The sequence below is a fragment of the Carettochelys insculpta genome, chromosome 2, assembly GCF_033958435.1.
Source record: "Carettochelys insculpta isolate YL-2023 chromosome 2, ASM3395843v1, whole genome shotgun sequence".
Lineage (NCBI taxonomy): Eukaryota > Metazoa > Chordata > Testudines > Carettochelyidae > Carettochelys > Carettochelys insculpta.
In genome coordinates this window covers 212,905,571-212,933,003 of record NC_134138.1, presented here as the reverse complement: position 1 = coordinate 212,933,003, position 27,433 = coordinate 212,905,571, and the positions used below count along the sequence as shown (strand labels likewise).

Below are 27,433 nucleotides of genomic sequence, written 5' to 3'. Positions count from 1 at the left end.
AATGTATTTGTTGTATTTAGTTGTATTTACTTTCACTATACTGTAATTTGTGGAAAACGTAACTCAAATTTACTTATGGTTAAAATGCCGGTTATTTGAAAGTTCTGGGTGATAGAATGCAGTTGAGAGAGTATAGGGTATAAATAAAATACTTGTTTTATGTTATTCTCACTGCTTTTTGTCAGTTCTAATTTTTGGGGAAAAATGTTTGTGTCTTTATTGTCTGGATTTTGTCAGTTCATTTGACATGGAACGTGACTGCTAATCAGCAGCTTCAAAAACTGTTTACTATAAAGTACTAGCAATTTCAAACAAGTTTTTTTAATTTTTTTTTTTTATAAATTTTTGTTTAGTCTTTGTGTCTTATGACAGGACACCACAGGCTCCTATGTTAAATTACAGCGTACTGTGGATAAACGCAACAAAGGAAGACTAAAGGAGACTTGTAAAAAGTATCAACATCATAAATTTCTTAATTCTGAAAGTGAGCATTATAAATAAAGAATGCATTTAATTTCTGAGGAGTCTACTTAGGAAAGCTCTGCCTTCCATTTTCACAACATTATAAACAGGAGACTATTTGGTAACCAGCCAATGCGGTTCTTAGTGAAAACTAGGAACACCTAATGTAATCAGGCAGGCATGCTGGATCATTGCCATTTTAAAGAATTCACAGTGGAAAAAAATCCCTTCTGAAATCAACACAGAAACCAAGTGTATGTCAATATAAGATCTTTAAGAATATACTTGAATCTCTTTAATCTGGCAGCTCTGGGAAACAGTATGCCGAATTAAGGAATTTTGTAGACTATGGATGATCAGAGGGTACCTGAGGGAGATTGGGGTGGAGTACTTATCTGGTGCCACACACTCAGGGCACATGTGGTTCCATGGCACACCCCTTCCCTCCCACAACTCCCAGACACTGCTCCCTGCTTCTATGGGAGCAGTGAGAAGAAGCCTCCAGAGTAGCGCATCAATGTGCTGCCATTCCTGGAGCTAGAGGGAGAGGGGAGCAGTAGTATTCAGTTCCTTCCTTCTTCCTCTGCCAGGGTCTGTACCAAGGTGTTGCTGGATTAGTGTACTTGTAGAAATGCTAAGAGTCTGACATGAGTAAACTACACTCTAAAAATGTGATCAAGAATTATGGTAATCCAATCTCAAGGAAATATCAGGCATTTGTATTAGGGATGTTCAAATTTAACTGGTTAATCAGTAAACCTTTTCCTAAACAGATGAGGCTTCCTGGTTACCGTTTACCAACATGGGCTGGAGCAGCCCTGCAGGATGAGTGGAGGCACTCCAGCTGGGTTGGAGTAGCTTTGTCCAGAACAGAGGGTGGCTGGGGAGGCTGCTCCCACTGGGCATGAGTGGTCTGCCTGCTGTAGACTGGGACTGCTCTAGCTTGACTGGAGTGCCCCCACTCTGTGGCACTCCCAGGCAGGGCTGCTATGGATGGGGGACTGTTCCAGCCTGACTGCAGTTGCTCCCTCCCCTACCCATGGTGATGCTGTGAACAGGGATGCTGCAGCTGCACCAGAGCAGCCCCGATTCCCAGCCATAACGGGGGGCACTCCAGCCTGGCCAGAGCATATCATACTGGGAATTGAGGCTGCTCCAACCACCTCCCCAGCCCTCTCCCCCACCTGTTTAGTTGGTTAACTGGTGAAATCTAGCATTTAACCAGTTCAATGGGATTTAACATCAGTGTTATGCTTATTGTATCATGCTATACATTTATTGTTGTTAAAGGTAGTTATTTGAATAGTGAGGAAAGCTCAGGGTATGCACAAGTGTCTAAGGAAGTTTTTATACAAGCTTTTCCATGCTGTCCAATTAGTATGTGTTGGTGAGGGCATGGAGGAATGTTTTATGGGGCTGAGAAGATAGTTGTCTCCATGACTTTTCGATTCCTGGCTATCTTGATGAGATTGCAATTGTGGTTTTAGTTTTTATGAGGGTATCATCCCTTTTATGAGTGAACTGTGACCAACCCATTTCACGTGGACCACTTAATTAAAAAAAGGTGTCTTGAGATAAAGTGACCAGTATTTGATAGAAATATGTGTAATCAAAATGAGCTGTTTTATAGCAGGGGTGGGAATTTCTGGCCTGTGGGCCACATGCAGTTCGTCAGGGTTTAGCCCCTGGAGGGCCACCAGATGCTAACCCCCAGGGGGAGATGTTCATTGGATATTGAAAGTTTTGAACTGTGTTCAAACCTGATGCCTTACAAGTTACAGATGAAGACAATCAAGTTTAACAGTAAGAAGTTGCTGAACAATTATTTTAAATTGAATTTTCAGGAGCTGGCGACTTTGATCAGGAAATACCATGGCCCACACTATATCTGCTGGTTTTGTTATTCCTCCGTTACTGAGAGGTATTGCTCGAATTTTCCACACTCATTCTGCATTGTTACAGTTGAAGTACTCTGCTTTGTGTTACTGCACAGTGAATGGGTAGGTTATCAGTCTACAAACTTGACTGAATATTTTGTTTTTTGAGAGATTGTGATGAGTATCATGTGTCAGAGGTTGAACACACTTTGAAGTAGAAATATTCTATCAATCACTTGGATATAATTTAGAGACAGTAGGGCTGAGTGGCACATAAGTATTTTGATTAACAAAAAATTTTTTTGTAATCTTTCAACAATTTTTGTATTAAAAATGTGAGAAGGAGACTAGAAAAACCCAGTGCTTAGTGCACTTACCTGAGTTGTGTAAACCCTGGTTCAAGTTCCTGCTCTGCCTGACTTGGATAAGTGCCCTAACCACTTGCTATATAGAGTTATTCTCTCTCATTCTCTCTCTACCATTAGAGTTGTTCCATTTTGTATAACTTTATAGGAAAGTGGTTTTACAGCCCAGTGTTTCTCTGCCAGATGTACACATATCACCTCAAGGGTCCTCCAAAGGGTACATCAACTGAGCAGATAGTTGCTTAGTTTTACAACAGTTGATTAAAAGCACTAGCAAAGTCAATACAAACTACAATTTCATATAGACCCCCACCCTTTTTTTTTTTTAACTGCTCTATTCTTTGTACTCTGAAAAGTGAGTATAATATTGTTTGTTTCTTTTATGTGGCCAAAATGAAGTAGTGTGCTGTGACACTTCTGTACTTTGAGTTTGTAAGCGAGTAGTTTTTAAAGTGACTTGATACTTGGGGTATGTTTATCAAATCAGACACCTGGAAGAGGCACAATAAGTTTGGAAATGTCGAGAGCCTCTGCTTTATCTTCGTGGTTAGGGCGCTCACCTGGGATGCAGGAGGTTCAAGTTTAAGTGTAATCAGCAGAGCGTGGATTTGATTTTGGGTCTCCTAATCATGTATGAGTGAGTTAATCACCATGTTTGTTGTACAGTGGGGTTATTTCTCTTTCTCTGGTTTCAACCAGAATTTCTACCCTGGACCAGAGAAACACGTGTGATGACAGTTTTTGGCCAACATGAGTGTGTTTTTGTGAACAGTTTTGGCAAATTTGTATTTCCTGTTTGGGGAAAAAACTGCCACCAGCTCTAGTATTAATCTCAGAATGCTAAGTATGAGGTGAAAGAGTTCTTCATTTAGTTTTCTTGTTTAATCGATTTGCCACTCTAGACCACTTTAAAGTGGTCAAATTGTCTTATCAGTAGACATTCCTATTATTAAGCAAAGCACTGATGCTTTGCAAATGTAGTAATTATATTAATCTTGATTTGCTTTTTTGTTGAAGCACAATGAAATCCGAAAGGAAAGCGGATCATCTGGAAAGAACGGCAAATAACTTTCGACAGGAGGTTAGTGTTCTGTTCTACAGAACTGAAATGTTTGTTTGTGTTGTGAGACTAGGGTATTTGATATTTGGGATTCTAAGAAGCCAAAGAAACCATATAAATATTATGGGATTTTTGTTTGTTTTTTTAATTGTCTGGGGATTTAAAGTTTACCTGGAAAAGATGAAGAATAGTCCTTGCCTTTTTATTTTAAGTATAAAGGAGGTCTGAAATGTTCAGAGATCTTTTAGTCAAGCAAATTGGTTTTTTAAAATAGGATTCTTCTTTGCTCATGTTAGGTTACAAATACACTCATCCCTCACTCTATGAGCAAACTTGGTTCCCCACTTTGTGCTCATAGCCAAAAACTCGTAAGAGGGACACTAAATTCTCATTAAAATACTGGTAAAAGTCTGATTGGTTCCTAGAGCTTGGCAAAGGAGCGGCAGCAGGCGGTGCTGCTTTTGGAAGGTAAGTGAACCTTGGATTTGGGGGTTGGAAAAGGATAAAGGCTGGGGGCAATTTAGGGCCATGAGTGGGAGGGAGGTTTAAAACCTGGTGGCCATTTGGGTCCGTGGGGTGGGGTTGGGGGGGGGGTTGCAGCAAGTTAGGTCTACTGGGCTGGTGGGGAGGGGAGCCGGGAGGGTGGGGAGTTAAGGCTGCCATGGGTTGGGGCCATGGGACTGGCACAGGGGTCAGCCTGCTACAGGGCCAGTCTGCGGGGCTGGCAGCTGGGGAGGAGGTCAGGCTGCTGCAGGTAGGAACTGCAGGGGGCATTAGGCTGTTGCAGGCCCGACAGAGGTGCGGGGCTCAGGCTGCTGCGGATAGGGGCTGTGGGGTCGGCAGGGGGAGGGGGGCCAAGTTGGAGCCGTGGGGAGGGCATTAGCCTCATATTAGCAGGAGAGAGTTCACTTGTAGTGTGAACTAAGGTAAGTAAATGTGTCCCTCTTTTAGGCGAGTACTCATAAGTGAAGTACTTGTTTAACGAGAGATGAGTGTATAAGGAATGTCAAATTTTGTCCATCAAAACCAGAGTACATTTACTAGAGGTATCCAATATGTACTGTGAATTTCCCTACTTTTTGATTTTAAGGGGTTAAATTGCGGCAAATTTAACATCGGATTTTTCTTCTGTTAAGCTGTGTCTACACATGCACAAAACATTGAAATATGTGGCCCTCTTTCGAAAGAATGGGAGGAGCAGCATCTACAAGTGCAACACCTTCTTTCGAAAGAAAATTGGAAGAATGGGGCACAGATGTCAAAATCTGAACCCCGATCCCGTATCAGGAAGATCATCCCTTTTCGAAAAACTGAATTGAAAGAGTACACATGTAGATGCTCCATAACCAACTTTTTCAAAATCGTGTGCTCTTGTGAGGGCATGGTGGGCTGCCCCCCTCCCCCACTGCTCCCGCCCCCCTCCCACAGGTGAGGGTTTCCCTTGCCCCGGCCCTCCCCATCCACATGTGGTGGGACATATGACCCAGGCCTGACTTACCTCCATGAGTACAGCCCCAATGGTGGCCTTGCCTACCCCGAACTGTTGTCCTATGGAGCGGTAGGAGTCCAGGGTTGCCAGTTACCAGATGGTGATCGTGACCTCCTTCTCCAGTGTGAGGGCAGGCTGCATGCAGGTGTCTTGGTGCTGGAGTGTGGGGACGAGCCAGTGGCAGATCTCGTTGAAGGTCTGGCTTGACATGCGGAAGTTCCGCAGCCACTGTTCGTCATCTGAGTCCCCCAGCACCAGGCTGTTGATTTTTGCCCTTTCAAAGGGGTGCTCATGTGTAGGCCCAGCTGTAATGAATTAATTTAAATAAATTAAAGTAGTTATAAATATTTTAAATATAAATAACTTCTTTACTCCACTAACAAGGTTGTAATGGTAAAGTGATTTTTACATCTTTTGAACGTCAGTACAGGTGGAAGTGAAAGTGTGTTAAGGGATGGGATAGCTTGAAGAGGGTATGGTTAGCTATTCAGGGCAAGTAAAAGGAGGAGGGTTCAGTTCAGCTACCTCAACTTTCTGTACCATCTGGTAACTTATATTCTATTTTTCCCCCATGCTACTTTATTTTTTGTGGTTACAAGTTACCACTTTATTTCTGACCAGTTATAAACTGAACAAAACAGAAGAAATGTAGCACTTTAAAGACTAAGAAATGATTTATTTGGTGATGAGCTTTCGTGGGACAGACACTTCATCAGATCAATCTCATTTCCAGTGCAAACTGGGTTTTATAAGTGCAGAGGTCCAAAAAAAAAATTGCAATAAAAACTAAAGTCAAGCACATAGGAAGGAGGGAGGTGAGAAGTGGGTGATGTGAAGTGTCCTGCCTGAGGTAATTATGAGCATCAAAGGAAGGGAAGCAGTCCTTGTAAAGCATGAGGTAATTGGTGTGTCTGTTCATACCAAGTGTTAGCCTGTCGAATTTTAACATGAATTCCAATTCAGAACTTTCTCTATGTAGTTTGTTTTTAAAGTTTCTTTGTTCTAAGACAAATTCTAGTCTGTGTCTTGTCAGTACAAGTCACTGATGGCCACATTGACACCACTCTGTACTGGAAACACTGACTGCTACACTTACTTACATGCCTCCAGCTTCCATCCAGCACATACCACACGATCAGTTGTTTATAGTCAAGCCCTTAGGCACAGTCACATCTGCTCTGATCCTACTGACAGACTGAAAACATCAGGACCTCCACCAAGCATTTATAAAACTGAATTACCCACCAGGAGCAGTAAAAAAACAAATTGACACGGCCAGACAAATACCCAGAAACCAGCTACTTCAAGATAGGCCCATGAAGTTCAAAAACAACACCACTTGTCATTACCTATAGCCCCCGACTCAAACCCCTGAAATGCGTAATTAAAAACCTACAACCTATTCTAGGTCATGATGCTACATTTTGGAAGGCCCTAGGTGACAGGCCTGTCTTCTCCTATAGACAACCTCCTAACCTAAGAGATTCTCACTAGCAATCACAAGCGAAATCATAGTAATACTAATCCTGGAACTTTTCCTTTCAACAAACCCTGCTGCCAACTTTGTCCACGTTTATTCTGGGAATACCACCACTGGACCTAACCATGTTAGTTACATGATCAAGGGCATATTCTCATGTACTTTGACCAATATTATATATGCCATTATGTCCCTACAACGTATGTTGGACAGACTGGGCAAGATTTTTGCCAAAGAATAAAGGGACACAAAGCAGACATAAGGAATCTCAATACACCTAAGCCGGTCAGTGAACACTTCAATGGAGTGGGCCATTCTGTTAAAGACCTGAGAATTTGTGTCTTAGGACAAAGAGACTGTAAAAACAGATTATATAAAGTTCTGAACTGGAATTCATGTTCAAATTTGACACATTAACACTTGGTAAGAACAGACACACCAATTACCTCATGCATTACAAGGACTGCTTCCCTTCTTTTGATGCTTGTGATTATCTCAGGCAAGATACTTAACATCCCCCACCCCTCATCCTCCTTCTGCAGTCCTGTGTATTTGATTTGTCAGGTTTTATTGCAATTTTTTTGGACCTCTGTACTTATAAATGTCAGTCTGTATTGAAAATGAGATTGAAGTGGGTCTGTCCGACAAAAGCTCATCACCCGAGTAAATCATTTTGTTAGTCTTTAAAGTGCGACATTTCTGCTGTTTTGTTGGAGCACAAACTAACACAGCTACCTCTGTTAGTTATGAACTGGTCAGTCTAAATCTGCTTAGCTGTAAATCCTGTATAATTAATTGGCTTCCCTCTTTGACATTATCTTGCTTTTTTGTAATTTTTTGAAAAGAATAGTGAAGAATATTTGTGTTGCAGTTATGTGGCTGGGTACGCTAACCCATATCACATGCTCAAGGATGTAGTATAAATAGGAAATGCAAGAAAGAGGAGCTGCAACTTTGTTATTCCACAATTAAATCTAGATTAAAAGGCTGAGGTGTGTTTTTTCTTTTAAATGTCAAATCTTCATCTGGGCCAACTGGTTACTCTTATGAGTGGTCAGAGCTAGTGTTCTCCTTTTTTTGCCATCCATGGGCAGAGTACATTTTGGCATGTGCACTGCCAACAGATCCTCATAATGCTACAGTAGGTGGCTCTGGGCACTGTGCTAATCAGCTGGGCAGCACTTGACTGTCTCCTTGACAGTTGCCCAAGCATTCAGCATACAGGGACCACTGCTCAGAACCTTCTTTGAAGGTCTTGGATCACCCTATATCAAATTCAGTGCAGACAACTAACTTTCAACTAAGTGACAAGCAGTCCTGTAGCATCTTAAAGACTAACAAATATTTTTATTAGGTAATGAGCTTTCATGGTTCAGACCCACTGTCTCAGATTGGATTTACTCACAAAAGCTTATTACCTATTAAATAAATTAGTTTTTTTTTTAAATTAAAAAATTTAAAATTTAATTTAATTTAGGTAGTCTAAGATGCAGCAGGACTGCTTTTTTTTGTGAAGCTACACAGTAACATGTCTGCCCCGAGAGCCTCTACTAAGTCATAATTAAAATTCCAGTGTTTTTTCAAAAATGTAGGACAAAGAGCCACTGGGGTGGGGAGGGCTGTTAAGGAGGGGAAGGGGAAAAAAGATGTCAAAACTACATACACATTTCTTGCAGATCAAGAGAAACATTTAAATAGCCTACTTTCACTTGTCTCGTTAAACAGTATAAATGCATTTCCTGTTCAATATTGTCTATTAAAGTGGAAAAGAAAAATGTGCTACTTTAACTTTGTTTTAAGTTGGCAAGTATTCTGTTTTACTGGATGGTAGACATGTTCAGATGTTGTTTTATGGAGAAATTTCCTGCCATGTGTGATAAATTAGAGCAGAGCTGGTTAAAGTTTCATTTGTTAAACTATTTGATCTTGTGCAGACGAGAAGTAGCACAATCCTGTTTTATAGGAAATACCAGTCTGGACAAATTAATGTAAGTAGATATTAAACATTTTAAATGCTTTAGCAAGGGGTGGGGATCCCTTTTCAGTTCAGGGGCCATTGACCCATGGACAGATCATTTAGGGACCCAAAAGTGAGAAGTGCAAAAAAACCCCACCCTTCCTGATGTTTTCCCCTCCTGCTCTCACATATCAGCCTCAGAGACTGGGGGGGACGGGGGCAGGGCTAGTATATTTTGTGGGCCCCTCTAGGCTCTGAGGCTGGTATGGGAGGGGGCTGCCAGGAAGTGGGCTTAGGGTATGGGATCTGGCTGGTAGAGGGTGCAGGAGAGTTTTCATCTGGAACGGTGGGGGCGGGGGGAGGGAGTCAGGGTGGAGTGAAGGGGCAGGAGCAGGGTTTGGGTGAGGATTCAGGGTGGCAGGGATGGTGAAGGAGAGGGGGATGGGTGTGAGGGTCTTGGCAGAAGGGGGGGTGCAGGAGTGGTCAAGGGGTACAGGGCCTGGGCACTGGGGTGCAGATTATCTTGCAGCATCGCCCCAGATGCGCACAGATCTGCGCTCCACCCACTGCTGGACAATTAGAGCAGTGGAATGAAGCTTCTGGGCTGTTGACAAAGGCTGCTGCTCCTCTGCCCTCACTGCAGAGCCTACATTCTGGATCTGGCCCTTGCTTGCCTGATGCCACTGTGGGCCCAGATGTTGGGGAGGGGAGACCTGAGCCTCCATGTCTGGATCTAGGCTGTGGGCCAGGGGCTGCCCACCTGTGGCTTGCAGCCTAGGACATAGCCTGTTTACAAAACTAGTTATAAGTAATTCTGTTTTGCTGATTCTCCCCCCTGCCACCCCAACAATAACTAGAGAGTCGACAGGGCAGGAGGAAGGAAGATGGACAAGTATCATACAAGTTAGCTGTTATAAAACATAAGGTCCTTGTTTTGGTACATATTGCTGATGGTTTATATCTCCATAATTTTGAGCATTCATTAATATGATTGTTCTGTAGACAAATTCTTTACAATATGTATATATCTGCTACCTAGTCAACCAAATGCTCCCCTGAATTGCATCCTTGCAGCCCTATTAAAGACCACGTTGTTGCATAAATGTAACTGAGGCAGAATTTGGCATAGTCTGTTTGTGGAGACAGTATTTATGATCCTTCATCAGGATACACTGGCATGGATCTCTGCCATTTAAAGTCAACTGATGGAGGGTTGAGCTTACTGCAGCCCCATGGGAAGATCTGACCCTTATTTAATGTGTTCTTTGTAGTTCTTGTTGTTAGCTGTAATATTTAGTAAGTGAAAACTATGGGTTTCAGGTACCCACTCAGAGCCAGCGTAATTGCTTCCTGTCAGCAAGAAAAATATGCATGTATAAAAGCCTCCCTCCATTTTCAGTGACGTGTTAGGCTGTGGGAGATATTGTGGCAGCTGAAATATAAACATATCCCAAGAATAATGTTAGTTTCTGCTAGAACCAGGTATGGATGATAATTTGGATACACTGAGGCAAGATATAGTACAGTAAACTCTTTCATATACGGCATTCTACTATCAAGAACACTCAAATACCTAGCATTTTAACTATAAGTAAATTTCGATTACATGTTCTACATGTACAGTATAATGAAAATAAATACAAAAATACAGCATATGTTTACAGTGTACAGTACTACTGTTGTTGGTAAATAAAGTACTCTGCATACATTTGTTTCTTAATATCCAATCTTGTTTTTCTTTAGGGTTATGCATTTCAAGGTATACCTCTCTATTTGCCAGATATTCAAATATTATGGGTATCTCCTGGTCGTGGGGCTGCCAGATGTGAAAGATTTTACCATAAATTAAACATTTGCAGCTGGCTGGCTTGTGTTCATTAAGAGGGAAAAAAAGGTGAAAAAATAAACTGAGGTGTAAAATAAGGAAGCACAGCATGAAAACAAGTTAGTGTTATTGGTCATTGAGCAACATTTTTAACTGCAGCTTTTCTCCCTCCAAGCCTCAGATACAGGGCTCAAGATTTCCAAAATATTTTACTACTGATCATATAATCATCTCTTAGCTTCTTAGGTAGTAGATCCACATTATATTTATATGTTCCATAATGTAAATGTGCAAATTTGTGGCTAAATGCAGGTTGAACTGGATCTTGTATAATAAGGGGCCCTGTAACATGAGCCAAGGAGAAAGGTATGCGACGAATATAGTGTTTAGTGGTCATTGTGTTTGTCTTAAATGGAAACAAATAAATATATTAATTTAGAAGTGAAAAGTGTGTGTTTCATTTAGAGCTACTGAAAACAGATTTAATTAAATGATGTGGCAAGTTTAAGTTTGGGTTTAATTTATTTTTAGTCATCTTATGTATGCTGATGAAGAGTAAATATTAACTCCAAATGTTTTCCAGTCAGTTACTGGACTTCTTTTGAAGACAGCCTTTATCAACAGTTTCTCTCTGAAGATTTTCTACCAACTTGTTTTGATGACTTTTTGCTTTCAAAACCAAAAATAAACTAGTCTTTGCTTAGTTTTGGTCAAAAGATGTTTACACAGCCATGCCAAGATTTTCAAAAATGATTAGTGATTCTGGGTGCCCATTTGACATGTTAAAGGGATCTGCTTTCCAGGATGCTCAGTGCCTTCTTCACGCAACTAATACCCCTTTAAGTATCTTGAATTGGACACCCAGAATTTCTAGTCACATTTCCCTTACCCTGGTGCTGACAAGGTCTGTGACTTAAATAAGGTTTTATACCTTTTTGGTAAGATCACTTGTACAGTTAGGAACTTAGTTTGTAACTTTATGAAGTAGTAAGACTTCATGGGTAAGGAATAGGGAACAAGCAATATGTCAAGATCACATTGTCAAGTGCACTCGACTGAGTGGAAAAAGTTTATCTGCGAACAACCTCATGACTCTTATTGGAAGATCCTTCCTTGAGAGATACCATTTTCAACAGATCTTAAGTATATTTCTGGTCACTTTTTGTACGTATGTGATGAAGTGAGTTTAAATGACAAAAGCTTACGCCCAAATAAATCTGTTAGTCTTTAAGGTGCCCCAAGGCTCCTTGTTGTCTTTGCAGATACAGACTAACATGGCTACCCCTCTGAAACTTCTTGTGTCTGTTAGTGAAATAATTTTACATAACTAGGGTAACCTAGCAGTTTTTGAACTGACCACAAGTGGGTCAAAGTAATACTGAGTGTGGGGAAAATGTCACTATCACTGTACAAAATAGCACAGTATGTCCTTGCAAGTGCCTTTTGTGCAAGTACACACTGTATGGAGGCGGCCATGTTATCATGCAAAATGGCATCTTGAATGTGGCATGACCTCAGACTATGTCCTCTGTCCTTTCTGGAGTCATGGGAAGCAATACACAGTCTGCATGACCCTATTTTCAGATGATGGTTTGTCGTTGTTGGAAGCATCATTTAGTAATTCTTAATCCAGATCCTTCTGCTCTACCAGGCTCAAGGACTTGTGAGGGTTCAGCACCAAGGAGACACCTTTACAAATGCTCTCCGAGGGACCTTTTCTGCCACCCATTCTGTTATCCAGTTTTTGCTCTCTGTTAGAAAAAGGTACTAGCTGCAGTTTGTCTGAGTCGAGCAGATTCCTCATCTCTGAAAGTTCTGTAGTACCCCTCTTCAGGAGCTGGTAGGGCAGACCTTTTCCTGCCTTGTAAAGCCCTTTCTGAGCTGTAAGTAGCAGAGAGGTAGCCTTGTTAGTCTGTATTGTAACAAAACAAAACAGCAGTCCTGTAGCATTTTAAAGACTAACAAAATGATTGATTAGCTGTTTGGCTTCCTTTTAAGCTCCCTTTCAAAGTGGAGCATGCTCTGCAGATGCAGCTGGACAGGGTCAGCAGAGTACAGAATTGCTCTTTAACCACATCATCAGTTCTAATGTGAGGTTTCCCAATGCACAGAAAAAAAATCGTGGGAACTGGTGATAGCCCCAAAGATTACCTAAGGTGCCGTGTAACTGACAGAACAAGTACCTCACTGAGTCAGAGTTGTAGTGCCTATAGTACTTCCATTTTTAGAGTTTTTTGGAAATTTGAAGAGAGTCTTTGTTTTGAAGAATCCTTTAGTTTAACAGTTCCAATATCATTCAGTTCAGATTGTTTTGGTGTGAATGTTACACATTGTGGAAGTTCAGTGCAACTAGCCACATAGGAATGACGACTCTTTCCTTTTTAAAAAGTGATAGGCAGAATGTCTGATTTAATCTGGATGAATAAAGTTTAAGTTTATACCCAGTTTTAGATTATCCATGACTAAAACTATCAAAGGTGTTGGAGTTGTAGTATACAGTTAATAAGTTTTGGTGTGATTCAGTTTTTTTATTTTCTCATTGCATTGGATACTTAATGTTTTAAGTTTATGCAGTTCTGTAGGCAGAGGTGGAAAGTAAGTAGAAATACTTACACTACTCAAGTATGTTTTTTCAGCATTTGTACTTTACTAAAGTCATTTATTTTTGACTAGTAACAGAGAGAAAGCCGTGCTAGTCTGTATACTATGAAAACAGAAAAACAGTCCAGTAGCACTTCAAAGACTAAAAATAATTTATTAGGTGATGAGCTTTCGTGGGACAGACCCTGTCTGTTCTGGTATGGCTATGATCTGAAGAAGTGGGTCTGTGCCACGAAAGCTCATCACCTAATAAATTATTGTTAGTCTTTAAAGTGCTACTGGACTGCTTTTTTGTTTTCATTTATTTTTGTGATGCTTTGACTTATAATCAAGTAGTTCTAAAAGAAAACATTGTATTTTTCACTCTACCACCATTTCCAGAAGTGCTCCATTACTTGCTACTGAACTTGCACAAACCAGCATTCTGATTGGTTATTTTCTTTAAAAAAAAAAAAAAATCAGTGCATTGGATGCTTTGTGCATGTGGCTGTGCTTCAACCAATCAGCAAGTACAGTGGCCCTGCCAATGATGTAGCTTTTAAAAGCCTTCAACACACTTTCATTCAAAACCAGTATCTACACGTGGGTGGGTCCAGCATGCAGGGGAGAAGAAGAGTGGCACTTAGTACTGCTGCCAACCCTCCCCCTGGCTGGGTGAATGCCGTTCTGGAAACTGCTCATGGGAGGGTTTCCCTACTACTCCTATAGGACAGATTTTGGCCAGTAGGAGTAGCGGAGTGTGGTACCTGGGAATGGCAGGAAGTATGGAGCCAGGCAAGCACCAGTCCCAGCACCCCCACCTAGTTCTGTCAGCCCAGGCCAGCTCCTGCCCTCTGCTCCCGCCCAGCTCTCCCACTCCAAGCCTGTTCCTGCACTCTCCCCTACTCTTGCAGCTTCCCCCCTGGACAGACACGCCACCCTCAGCTCACTCCTTCACCTTCACAGACACCTCACTCCAAGCCTGCTACAGCACCCTACCTCCCACCCAGGCTAGGGCTGGAAAATCACGTTTAATTGGTTAACCTGTTAAATTTTAACTAGTTTAACTGCTGAAATGAGTTGGGTGAGGCCAGGGTTGAGGTGCCCCTGCTTGTGTTGTGCTGGGTACTGATTCTGCTCATGTTTGTGTATATAATGTCTGTGGGTGCATAACTGGTTGGATAATTGTTCACAGAGAGCAGTTATTAATGGTTCATAGTCATGCCGGAAAGGCATAAGTTGAGGATCCACTAGGCTCAATTTTGGGGCTAGTTCTGTTCAATATTTTCGTCAGTGATTTAGATAATGGCATAGAGAATATGTTTATCCAGTTTGCAAATGGTACCAGGTTGGGAGGGGTTAAAAGTGCTTTTAAGGGTAGGGCCAGAATTCAGAATGATCTGGGCAAACTGGAGAAATGGTCTGATGAAAATAGTTCAATAAGGACAAACCCAGAATACCCCACCTAGGCTGCATCTATACTAGCAAGTTCTTTTGAAAGATGTTTTTTGAAAAAAGGGGGCTCTTTCGGAAGATCCCATGGAGCATCTACACACACAAAGCATCCTTTTGAAAGTAAGCTGAGAATGTGGTGCTCATTTTGAAAGTGCTCTGCCACTCCCATTTCAAGAACAGCACCTTCTTTCAGAAGTTTTTTTTCCAACAGAATGTATGTGGAGATGGTCCGCACGGCCCTTCTTTCGAAAGAGGAGTTCTTATGGCATTGGATTTTTTTATCCTTGGCCTATTCTTTTGAGAGAGCAGGGGCTGTGTGGATGTTCTATCGAAAGAGCAGTTTGATCCTCTTTTTTGTGTATGGATGCACTTTTGAAAAGCGTATTTTTGTGGGATGTTATCTTCCAGAAGAATTTCTTCTGAAGGATCTCTGTAGTGTAGATGTAGCTTTAGGGAGGAACAATCACTTTCATACACACAAAATGTGAAGGGACCGTACTGCATAAAAGGTTCTCTGCATCATAGTGGAGTCAACAGTGAGAGACTATTGCAAAAACAAAAAAAAACAACAAAAAAAACACACACAACCAAGCAAGATTCTGGGATCCATTAACAGGAGTGTTGTGATCAAGACATAAATAATCTTCTGCTCTGCACTGATTAAGCCTCAGTTGGAGGGTTCTGTCCAGTTCTGTGCACCACACTTTAGGAAAGATGTGGAGAAGTTGGAGAGAGCCCAGGGAAGAGCAGCTAAAATGATTACAGGTCTAGAAAATATGACCTGTGAGAGAAGATTAAAAGAATTGGGTTTATTTAGTTCAGAAAAGAGAAAGCTGCTATCATGTCTCTTCTCTCAGCCATCTAAAAGGGTCTTTAAAAGGAGGTAAACAATTCTCCTTTGCCTCTGAAGATAAGAAGCAATGGGTTTTAAATTGAAGTAAGGGAGGTTTAGGTTGGACATTAGGAAAAATTTCCTATCTGTCAAGGTGACTAAGTACTAAAATAAATAGTCTACAGTGGTTGTAGAATCTCCATCATTGTAGATGTTTAAGAACAGGTGGGATGAGATGATCTAGATGGTGCTTGGTTTTGTCATGCAGGCAGGAGACTAGATAACATCTTGAGGTCCTTTCCATTTCTAGTGTTCTGTGAGACACGTGTGTAAGTAAAAAATAAATATATAGTGACAAAGCCAGTCCAATTCCTGGGCCTCTGTCCTCTGGTCAGTCCATTAAGACCCCTTAAGGGCCCTGTTGCCCTCACTGGGGCAAGGGGTGGCCTGGGGGAACCCAGCCCCCACCCACTCATGCTAGGTTCAAGCCCAGGAACCCTGTGCAGCTGCCAGTGGGAGGAGCTGACTCCCTTGGCACAGCAACTCTCCTCCCTAGGCCACTTCCCCAGACAATTCCCCCAGTACCTTCTCCAGGCTGTAGCAGTTACAGGTCCTCACTCTTGATCTTGTAGAAGCTTCTGATCTCCAGTGTCCCTACTGTTCTCTCTCTGCTCCTGTCTCTTTGCATGTCTCTGTTCACCCCCTCACTCTTCCTCCTGACCTTCCCACTGTGGAGGGTTTTAAAGGCCTCTTATTGTCCCAGTGTTTGGAGCCACCTGGCTTTAATTAGGCTGAGCCATCTCCCACCCAGCTGCCTCTGATTGCCTTGCGGGCCCTTCTGCTTGTTTGGGCTTCCTTCACCCTGGTCCTACCACAATGTGAAAAGCAGTGGTTCCCTATAATTACTCAGATTATCATAGGACACCTGCTTTTTACATCTGGATACTAAAGTACAATTAATCAGCAACAGATTTGTACTTTTACTCAAGTAGTTTTAGAGAATGATACTTTCACTTTTACTTAGTTAAATTTTTTTTCAACGTAGGAGTCATTTTATTCAAGTGACTTTTTGGGGTACTTTTTTCCACAATCTGTAGGTAATGACAGTGTCAAGCTCATTTGCTGAAAAGAAAAGCAATCTAATATAATTAATTTTCCTTTCTCTAGGTTATTTCCCCAGCAAAAGTGTGTGGCATCACCAATGAATCTGAAACAGTTAAAAGACTTCGCTTGGCTATCACAAATAAGGATTTTGCTTTTAAAGCAGGACAGTGGTAAGACTTTTCTTTGAATTTGCACAGAAAAATTGCTAAAAGAAATTGGGGTATAGGTGCCATAGTGGGCCCACCTCTGGGCCCACGCAGCAGCTGAGAAGTAAGGATGGCAATACCATACCTTGCCATCCTTCCTTCTGCACAGCTGCTGCTGGCTTGTGGCTTTGCCTTCAAAGCTAGGCTCCTAGCCAGCAGCCAGGGCTTTTTAGCTGCCCAGCTCTGGAGGCAGTGCAGCTGCCAGCAGCAGACCAGAATTAAGAATAGCAATATCAGAACTCACCCTTCATGGTTACCTTGCAAACCCTATCCTCTCTCCTCCTTGAGCTTCTTTTTTGGTCAAGGCCCTTACATTTACAACACCAAGAAGCTTCAGATTTAAATATTTGAAATAATGAAATTAACAATTTTTAAAATCCTGTGACCATGAAATTGATCAAAATGGGCTGAGAATTTGATAGGACCCTATATATAGATACTAACTTATTCCTATATGAATACCTTAACATGCTATTGGATTCCTTTTCTCTGATAGTTACCTGCATAGTGGAGCAGAGATGGAGTGCTGCAAATTTGAAAATTAATTTTAATGTTATATTGGGTTTTTTTTCCTCCCTAAAAATTCCCTGTAAAAAATTAGACCGGCTGGGTAAATTTAGATATGTGTGTACTTGAAAACAGTCCCAAATCACTGCTTAACCACAAGATTAACTGCTTTGATGCTTAACAGGGATATGCAGCGGTTTAAGGTTCTTTGTTACCACCTGTTTTTAGAGCCAAGAAGCCTCATCTGTGCCTTTTGGGAGTCAGCTCCTCTATTCTTCTGGCTATGAGCAATGCAAGCACTACCTTCTAAGCTTTGCAAGTCTTGAGTCGTGTCTACACTTAGAGAAAACTTTGAAATAGCCATGTTCATGGCCATTTTGCAGAATGCTAATGAGGTGCTGAAATGCGCATTCAGCACCTCATTAGCATGCCTCTGGTCGTGGCACTTTGAAATTGCTGCTTTTCTCTCCCGTGCGGCTCATCCACACGGGGGTCCTTTTCGAAAGGACCCGCATGTGGACGAGCCGCTCAGGAGCGAAAAGCAGCAATGTTGAAATGTTGCGGCCAGCGACATGTTAATGAGAGGCTGAATGTGCATTTCAGTGCCTCATTAATATTCTTTGAAATGACCATTAGCATGGCTATTTTGAAGGTTTCTCTAAGTGTAGACACAGCCTTGCTGTTACTCCGTGGGAAGGAATTGGCCCAGCCCAGTCCTCTAGTCTTCCAGTCATCTTACTGGAGTGTGCAGCTCCAGGTGAGCTGGATGCTTGTCATGTTCACAGATTTGCTCCTTCAAATGAAATAGTACAGCTTGAACCTCTCTTATCTGACACCCCTGGAACCTGACAGGTCAGACGAGAGAATTTGCTGGACCATGAGAGGTCATATTGTCTAGCAGCATTATCAACGCTTTCACTGCTTACTGAGCTCTTAGAAAGCATTTAGGGGTAAATTACAGCTAAATAACAGCACATAACACTGAGAGCCAAGACTAGTGGGTGGAAACGAACATTATAGGGTTATGGGAAACATGGGCACACCCAAGATAAATGGTCATCCACCTAACTAAAATCATGCCAGATTATGGAGTTTGCCAGACAAGAGAGTTCCTTATTAGGGAGGTTCAACCTGTACATCCCAGTTTATCAATTCTACCTCAGCTTGCTGTTCTACTTGACATGGAGAGCTTAGATAATTTATGGTAAAATCAAGAAGCTGAGAAATGAATTTTCTTGAACAAAGAGTGTCAAAGTAATAGCAAATAGAAGTATTAGTAACAAACATGATTATGTATACAGTAAAATCAACACGAGTGCTAGACCCTAAACTTAATTAACATGGTAGTCTCATGTCTGATAAGTTCTGTTCACTCAAAAATCCTTGCAGTGGTTTGCAGCTAGGCTGGTTACAGTCCTCATATGCTGTCAGCTCAGCTTCTCAGTGAAGGACCAGGGAGTTTGCTTTCATCCCAAGGTATTCCAGAGCAATCCTCTCTATTTATTCATAAAATAGTGTGTGCACTTGTGCCCATACGCACATCTCATCCAGGTATTTGTTTCATCCAGGGTGTTTCCTTTCTCAAAGATTTTGCAGCTTCTTAGTTAGCCTGTGTCTAAATAAGCATCCATTGTGAGACCTATGCAGATGACAAGGTGGGGATATAGGGGTCTGTAGCCCTGCTTGAATGGGACATTTCTCTGGTATGTCACTTCTTAGTGACCTGTCTTAAATCAGACCTCAAGAACATAATTATTAGTATAAACACACACACACATTAAATATTATCTGTGTACATTTCATCGTGAGTATGATGACTAGTGGGCTATCGATTATTGATAGGGACCTCATGTGCCACCCTTAGGTGTACTATTATGCGTATGTCTGACAGATACCTGTTTAAAAAAAAAAAACTGTGTACCCTCTGGCAGTTGGTACCAAGAAGTCCCTAGAACACAACTGAACGCAGGAACAACCATGCTGCATCAGACCAAAGGTCTATCCAACCCAGTTTCCTGTTTGCCGACAGTGGGCAATGCCAGGTGCTCCAGAGGGAGCGAACCAGACAGGTAATGATCAAGCCATCTCTCCTGCCATCCATCTCCAGCCTCTGACAAAAAGAGGCTAAGGACACCATTCCTTGCCCATCTTCATTAGTAGCCATTAATGGACCTAACCTCCATGAATTTGTGTAGCTCTTTTTTAAAAAGCTGTTAACAATGGTAGTTTGAGGAGTGTTAGAATTTTCAGAATCAGGAGGAATTTCATGTTTCAATTCAAATAGTATTTTGTAGGATAATTTATAATCTGGACCTCGCTCCTGACATTGGGAGACCATATGGGTAGGTAATATCTTGAATTGGACTGACTTCTGTTGGTGACAAAGGCAAGGATTTTAACCTGTACAGAGTTTTTTTCTTCATTTCCCAGATCTGAAGAAGAGCTCTATGTAAGCTGGAAAGACGTTGGTCTAATAAAACATATTGCCTTGGGCACTTTATGTCTCATGTCCTGGGACCAGCACTGCAGACAACCCTTCACAGTGGTCCTTTAACTTCTTTTAATCTTTCTGTTGGCTTAGTCCGGCTGGAAACTACTTTTGCTGGAATTAAAGTTCAACTGCCTGGGGGCTAACAGAACGTGTTACCACTGTAGTCTTCATAGCCAAACTCTTAAATTTAGAACAAGAAAAACAAGACGTTGATTGCAATAATTTTTGTTTGTGGAGCAATTTGTTGCAGTTTTTGCATGTGTGGAGTGATGCATACTAAATTCTTGCTTGTCAGTTCTTTGAAAAACACATTTTTCTGTCAAATGTTTTAGCAATTATCGCTCTAAAAATGAAAGCTTTAATTATAATTACTCTTTTCATATTCTTTTTCCTTCAAAGTATTCTAAGGCTATTTTTCTGGCATGGCAGCTTCTCTGTAGTTGAAGATACCACTGGTCACGTTGTCTGAGGAACACTGCCAAGAATCAAGTAAAATTTCCTGAATAGAAAAGCCTAACATCAGTCAGATGCTATAGCACACTGTTTCCCAATTTTAATTGGCCATGGAACTCTTAAACTTGAAAGAATTTTGTGGAACCCCATTCCCAGGCTCTGTGCCCTTAAGCCTCCAAACCTGCCTCCCATCTCCAGTCTTTACCTGCTTCGGCCCCCAGATCTGTCCCCATATCCTTAAGCTTTATTCCACATCCTGCAAACTGTGCCCCCATCTTCAGGCTTAACTGCTCTCAGCCTCTAATCCACCCCCAGGATTAACCTGCCTCAGCCCCAAACCAGCCCCTATCTGTGGTGCTGGCTGGGGAGCCTACGCTGGGTGGCCACGTGAGCCCAGCAGAAGGAAGGCTGGCTTGGAGGTGTTCTGATAGCAGGGGTGAGCTGAGCCATGCCCACTGGAGGGCTGTGGCCACTTGAGTAACAGAGTGAGTGAGAGGGTCTCTGCAGCTCCCTGCTCTGCCGCTACTGAAATAATAGAACTAAATTCAGTTGGTTTAATGGCTGGATCCCTCCTGCCCCTCGGCCAGCCATTAAACCTATTAAATTTAGTTCTGCTTTTTCAGTGGTGGCAGGGCAGGAAGCCACACAGGAATTTTCTCGTGGACCCCTTATTTTCACTTTGCGGAACACCATTTGGGCAACACTGCTATAGTGAGATGCCAAAGCTAACATTTGTCTTCTGAGTATAAACACAAAAAACGCAGCTTTTGTAATCTTGGTTTACATTAGCAACAAATAGGTTTCTGTTATCTATTGTGTTGTTAGTAATAATTAAAACGGGTCAAGGAGAGATTTGTTGCTTTAATAAAGCATTTTAAATGTGACAGATTGTATATACCTATGCTTGATTGTAAGTACAGTGGAGCGTTCAAAGACAAAGGACCAATAACTAAGTTCTTCTTAATATTTAAGCTTTTATTCTAGCAAATGTCAGATAGATCTTTCTTAAATCTTTGTCTTTAAAAATTTTAACAAAGGAGGTATGTGACCAAGACATACCTATAAGTTTACAAATTCTCTTTGCACTTTTTAAATGCAGCATCTTCCCTTATCTTGGCCTCCTCTTGTTGAACATATATATTTTTTTCTAGGATCACTTCACTATAGTCTCCAATAGTATTACTTTGGAAATCCTTCCATGTCTTCTCAACCTAGTTAAAGTAAGGCAAGATTCCAGAAGCAGCTGTCTGTCCAAAATAGTGTACTACAGGATAGTAGATAGCCCATTAAAGCTTTTGCTGTCTGTACTGCTCGGAGTTTAAAACAGTGTGTGTGTGAGAGAGAGAGAGAGAGAGAGAGAGAGAGAGAAAAATAAAACACCCCGACGTAAGTAGTACTTCAGGAGACAAAATCTTTACTTAAAATTCATGTTTTTTAATAACTTTATGTGAATTTTGTTTGATTTCTTACAGGGTTCTAAGGAATGTATAATTTCCCTCGTCTACAATCAGAACATTTACTTTGGCATGATTGTGGAGCATGATTTGTGGTTTAAGTGCCCTGCAATCTAATCTGAGCATTTCAGTTTCTTTCCTTTCCTGCAGTGTGTGATCCAGAGCTTTATTAGCCTCACTTGAGGTATTCTATGGTACAGTGAGTACTGCAGTGCAGAACTAGATCATCTTTACTCAGCTGCCCAGTCTAACTACTGAATGTCTGTTTTACTAGAGGTGCTGAGTACTGGCAGGTTCGTTAGAAGGGAATGGGAGCTGCAGGTGCTGAAATATCAAGCTCTTAATTTCTCTGTATTAGGCAATCTCCTCAGGCTTTCTGTCCTGTCAAGCAGTGTTTCTCAGCCTTTTCAGATTGGCAACTCAAAAATGTCATGATCAATTTACTATAAATGAGTAAAAAATGTATTAATGATAAACCTATGTGATGTATGTGTGTGTGTTTTGAGAGACTTATGCAGAATACTTCTTTCTGAATGGTAAGGGTATGTTGAAAGTGGAACAATTTCTGTGCTTTAGATAATAAAGTTGCCTTGCCCCATAACCTCATCCCCATCTGCCTTTCATGACGTCTTTTGGGATCACAACCCACTAATAGAAAACACCTCTCAAAAGCATCCATGTTATAGAAGCAAAACCACGCTCTTCCTTCCATGCTCATTTAACTAGCCAATTTAGTGACTCACTGTGGGTTGTCTGAGGCTATTAGATTAGCAGACAGACACATTTTTCATCCGAACTGAATTTTTTACTTTACAGAATATTTTGCGGGGTGTCATCTCATGACTTAATTGTCTAATCAGTCGTTCTTCCATGTTTATCAGTCTTTAACATTGTGCTTGGTTCACAAAGGGGGTAGCCTAATTGGCTTTAACATAAAATTTATAATGAGAATTTTGGTGTTTGCAGTAGAGAAGTGTTCTGCAATATGATGACTAAGTCTTCAATTTTTTTTTTAGTATTCATCTCGTTGACTAAGTCTTCAATTTTTTTTTTAGTATTCATCTCGTATTTTATGATATTTTGCTTTTTTTATAGCTTTACAAGCACTAGCTTCATTTGGGAATGATCCACGTGCACAGAGAGAGTCCCTGATGACAAAGGCTTGTCTTGTAACTTGTCAGCCACTGTTGTACCTAGTTTTTACAGCATGTAAATTTCTGACCTTTAAATTCTTAAGCGTCTGTTCTAAATTTAGTTTGGATCAACACAAAGTATACAAATGCTGCTTGTATATTTTCAAAGTGTTGTATGTCACTAGAGGGTGCTGCAGTTTAGAATATAAAGCAGTGTCACTTATTTTAGTGGCTTTGATTTTCCAACCTATATAAATAAATAGGTATGTAAAGAATTTGTCATATTTCTTACCCCCAAAAGAGTGAATAGCTATGCAATTTAAAATCTGTTTTCCAATCCTTTTTCCAATAAGGTAAAGTAGTTCAAAAATCAAAGAAGTAGCGGGTGTTGAAAATGGTAAGAACTGAGTCCTCCAGCTGGACAATATTGACTTTTTAAGTACATAATTAGATTTAAGTACATGACAAATAATGGAAGAGCGTGGTGCTCCTTTTTTTAATACATTAAGCCTTAAGAAAAACCTAGAAATTGTGGCAGTATAGTAAAGATGCATTTTACTTCTTGGTGATCTGGAAATAAAAAAGAAATAGTCCTGTCCCTTTACAATCATAGGTAAAAAGAATTCTGGTTTGATGGCATTACTTAAGCTCTGTGTTCAGATACCAAATGCTTCTTATTGTTAAGCTTCTAAAAATATGGTTATACAGCTTTCTTTTTAAAAAAAAAAAAAAAAAAAAAAAAAAAAAGTGGTGGTGTTCAGGGGTTTCTTTTTTTTTTTTTTCCCTTATCAAGACATACAAATACAAAAACTGCTCATGTGTTATTTCTATTGGGTTCTGAACTATATAGAAATCAAAATACATGCTTTGATAAATTGATTAGCTGAGATCAAGCCAGCTACTTTGTGTTGAAGGAAATTTGAACATTCTTCGCCTTGTTCTTATGGTTTCTTTTGTTTAACTGTTTGTTAGGGTAGATTTTTTTATTCCCGAAGTTGCTGTAGTTGGTGGATTCTCGATATGTTCAAGCCCTGGTCTACTGGAAAAAGAGGGAGTCTTGGAACTGGCAGTAAAATATACTCCCCATCCTCCTGCTCACTGGATTCACACTCAGGTAAACAACATTTGCACATGATCACAAACTGAATACCTCATTTTTCACTTAGAACTTGAAGTCAGTCTTACATGCAGCGCTGTTATGTTACATAGCTAACATCTATCATCTTGTGTCTATGAAACATTCCAGCAATAAGGTTTACTTAAACAGACAGTACGTTTAAATGTTTACAAAATTGTAAAATGGTTGACGGACAAAAATCATGTTATGAATGGGAGCCTTATGTCAGTAATGCTTAAAAAACAAAATTCTCAAAAGATGGCAAAGGAATCCTTTAAATGACAAGATCCCAATACTCTGGATTACACTTTGAGACAATTTAAGGCCTTTTTTGTCATGCTACGAATAGCCTGATTTCCCCACTACTGTTTTGTGAAGGTAACTTCTTGAGGCTGTGGAACATTTTTATCAGACAGTCTCCTGATGATTTACCCCAGTTTACCCCAGTTTAATTGGGGTTACAAGATTTCCTTCCATGCTGCTGTTGTTTTGGTCAGATATTATGCTTCATACCTACTTTCCCTATGCCTGTTGTCCATTGGTCTCATAAGAATGGCCGCAAAGTCTAGGCCAGAGATTGGCAACGTTTCAAAGAGGAAAAAGCCTTTTTTTTTTTTTTAATTTTTTCTTTGACGAAAATATTTTGAGAGCGTATCACATGCAAAACTCTGGGCTGCTGCAGGAATGGATGGTTGGACCACGGGAGAGAGTATGGTTGCAGAAGGGAGCTCCTGGTTTGCGCAGTTTTGGGGTGCAGGAGAGGATGAGGTATGTGGGCTCTGGGAGGGAGTTTGGGTGAAGGAGGAGGTTCTGACTTAGAGCAGGGGGTTTGGGTGCAGGCAGAGGTACGAGGTACAAGTGGCAGCTGGGGGAGGAACTTACCACAGACAGTTTCTGGCCAGTGGAGCAGATAGACTCAGGCAGGCTGCCTGCATGTTATGGCTGCACACTGCTCCTGGAAGCATTTGACTGTTGGCATATCTGTGTCCGAATAAGAGTACAGCAAGTATCTATGTGTTGCCTGTGCCTAGAATCACTGTACCCACAGTTCCCATTGTCCAGGAACCAATAAGGATGGCACTGGGGGTGGGGACAGCATGCCAAGCCACTCTATCTCCAACCCTCACACACACTTTGTGTGGCTGAAAGGGACCTTGAGAGGTCATAAAGACCAGTAGCCTGTACACATAGCAGGACCTATCACCATCCCTGACTTTTTTTTTTTTTTTAAATCTAACCTGTCCCATGCTCTTGGAAGGCCCCTTCAAGGATTGAGCTCACAACCCTGGATTTACAGGGTCAGTGCTCTGCCCACTGAGCAATTCCAAACACATTAACAGACACTTACTTCCAGGAATGGCACGGGGCCACAGTGCGTAGGCAGCTTGCTTGAACTGGGCTTTTAGCTTGTTAAGAAATTCAGGTTTGTTTCCCCATCAAATGGCTGCCTGCAAGGGGGCAGCCAGAGAGCTGCATGCACCTCCAGAGCTGTAGGTTACCAATGTTTGATTTAGGTAGTGGTGTTTGTTGTTTTTTTTCTAAAAAAAAAAAAAAAAAAAAAAAAAAAAGAGGCAGTACTCAGCCTCCCGCGCACCCCACCCCCAAGTCAGTCCCGTTGCTGAGGTGCCGATACTCAGTTACCAGTGCAAAAAAAACATTGGGTCTAGAATAACAACAGATTCTTCCAAGGTTACAGCTACTGCTGCTCTGTTTATTGACTAGAAGATTCACAATAAAAATCAAGCAGTGAGAATTTCCAGGTTGATTGTAATTCAGCAGTTACCATGTGACCTGGCACTGCACTTCTGCTGCTAAGTTGGGTTTGTCTCATGCATCACTGGACTTCAAATGAAATTACTTGTTTTGAAAGGCTTTGTAGAAAACGTTGGGCCAATGTCACTGGGCTGTGCACTTAATGCGAGTACACATGGAGGTTTCTTATTTCTTTGTTGCTCAGTACATATTACTGAAAGCCTAACTTAATCTTCTATCTTTGAGGTGTCTCTGAGGATTTTTGATAGCTCCCTCGTTAATGCTGCTGTTGAATTTTCTAGATGAAAATACTCAGTTCACATGTAAACTATTTCAAAAGCTGAGTGTTCAGAGGAATCCTCAGGATATAAGCCAAGTGTTCTGTTAAGTGTTTTGTTTCTGTAATGAAGAAGAGGGAAGGAAAAAATGTAGTGACCTCTTTAAATCCTTATTTGGTAGGGAGGCTGAGAGACTTAATTGATGAAAGGTAATTTATAATCCATTTTGAGTATGCTGGATAACATACGCTTTAGAAATACTATTACTTATTTCCTTACTGCGCATGATTAATTTTTAAATAGATTTTTCATATTTAATTAATACATTATTTAAAATAACATTTTCATCCTGATCCCTAATTTTAACAATTTCAAGGAGATGTTCTTCTGTGGATATAGTTGTAGTGTACTTTTTATTTTGTTGAATCCCCCTTTTTCTCTCTGCCTAAGCCATTTCAGTACAATTCTTACAATTTAATTTTAGTGGGTGCTAATTCTGTGCTGCAGGGTGGTGATTCCCCGCCAAGTCACCCAAGAATTAATAGTCTTCACTGGCTTGGTGACTCTTGGAAATTACATTAGAGATTTTTATTTCATCAGCATGGGTGTGTCATCCTTATCTATCATTCTGATTAGTCCACTAGTCCCTGCCCAGGGGGCAGCAGGTGTCAGTCATGAGTGTCTAGCTCAAAGTGATCCACACCCAAGCATTCCGCAAGAGGCCAAGGCTGTGAGGAGTACAAAGTGGGCTGGGAGGGCACTTTTGTAACTTCCTGGTTTTTTTGTTTTGTACTTCAGTTTTCTTGGAGAAAGTTGTCTTCCCCGTTCCAGGTGCTTCTTGACCTGGTTCTGAAAGAAGGTGCCTCAGGGAGGAATGGAAAATGGAGAAGCTGCACATGTGCTGGAAAAACAGGGCTCAGAAGGCACTCACACAGTTTGCCTAATTTTACCCGACAAGCAGATGGGGCTGTTCATATTTGTCTGCATTACATATTTCAGTTAGCAAGGGAATAAACGTTTTGGGTTTTAAGGGACAATACTAGTCAGTTTGTGGGCTTGTGGTTTCCTTACAATCCCAGTTGTATGTTAACACTCTGCTTCAAAAGATATTTTTTCCTCGTCTTCCTACAGATCGTCTTTTGGGGCTTGGATCATTCCATAATAAATGCCTGAAGCTGGTGGAAATCTGTTCTTTGTGGTAGACCTGGTTGAGGCATTGTCACTTAATTTTGAGCTCAAGAGTTGCTTTACTTATTGTTTTGTAAAGCACTCAAGACAGTAATTTCTTGGTCTGCCAGACCTTGCCAAGTGGCAGCTTAGCCTTCAAGTTCATTTCATAAATGGTTTTGTGTAGTAGCATCCTACCAAAATGCCATGTGACATTGAAAGACCAAGAGTTCTGCCTCAACATTTTCTGTTTTGTTTTTTGTCAGTGTAAAGTGAAGTGATTTGACCAGGTCTGTTTCAACTGCTATCTTCTGATAATAGAAGAGATTTTGTAGGAGCAGCACTTTTTGTCTATGACTGATGGATTGTTCTTCTGGTGGATTTTTTTT

At 41.1% G+C, this 27,433-nt stretch overlaps 1 protein-coding gene across 9 annotated transcripts in view; it reads left to right on the top strand.

Annotated features, from left to right (window-relative positions):
- The window catches only part of OXNAD1 (oxidoreductase NAD binding domain containing 1), a 52,112-nt gene that overhangs the window by 4,010 nt on the left and 20,669 nt on the right, over positions 1-27,433 (top strand). For 4 of the 9 annotated variants that reach the window (XM_074984505.1, XM_074984508.1, XM_074984506.1 and 1 more), the window contains exons 2-6: positions 2,307-2,462; positions 3,722-3,785; positions 8,668-8,721; positions 16,550-16,656; positions 23,703-23,844. In XM_074984505.1, the coding sequence (XP_074840606.1) occupies positions 2,335-2,462; positions 3,722-3,785; positions 8,668-8,721; positions 16,550-16,656; positions 23,703-23,844 (495 nt within the window). In that variant the 5' untranslated portion in view covers positions 2,307-2,334. Of the gene's footprint in view, positions 1-357; positions 485-2,306; positions 2,463-3,721; positions 3,786-8,667; positions 8,722-16,549; positions 16,657-23,702; positions 23,845-27,433 lie in introns of those variants that run through there. The other 5 variants (XM_074984512.1, XM_074984513.1, XM_074984509.1 and 2 more) reach the window with 4 other exon arrangements.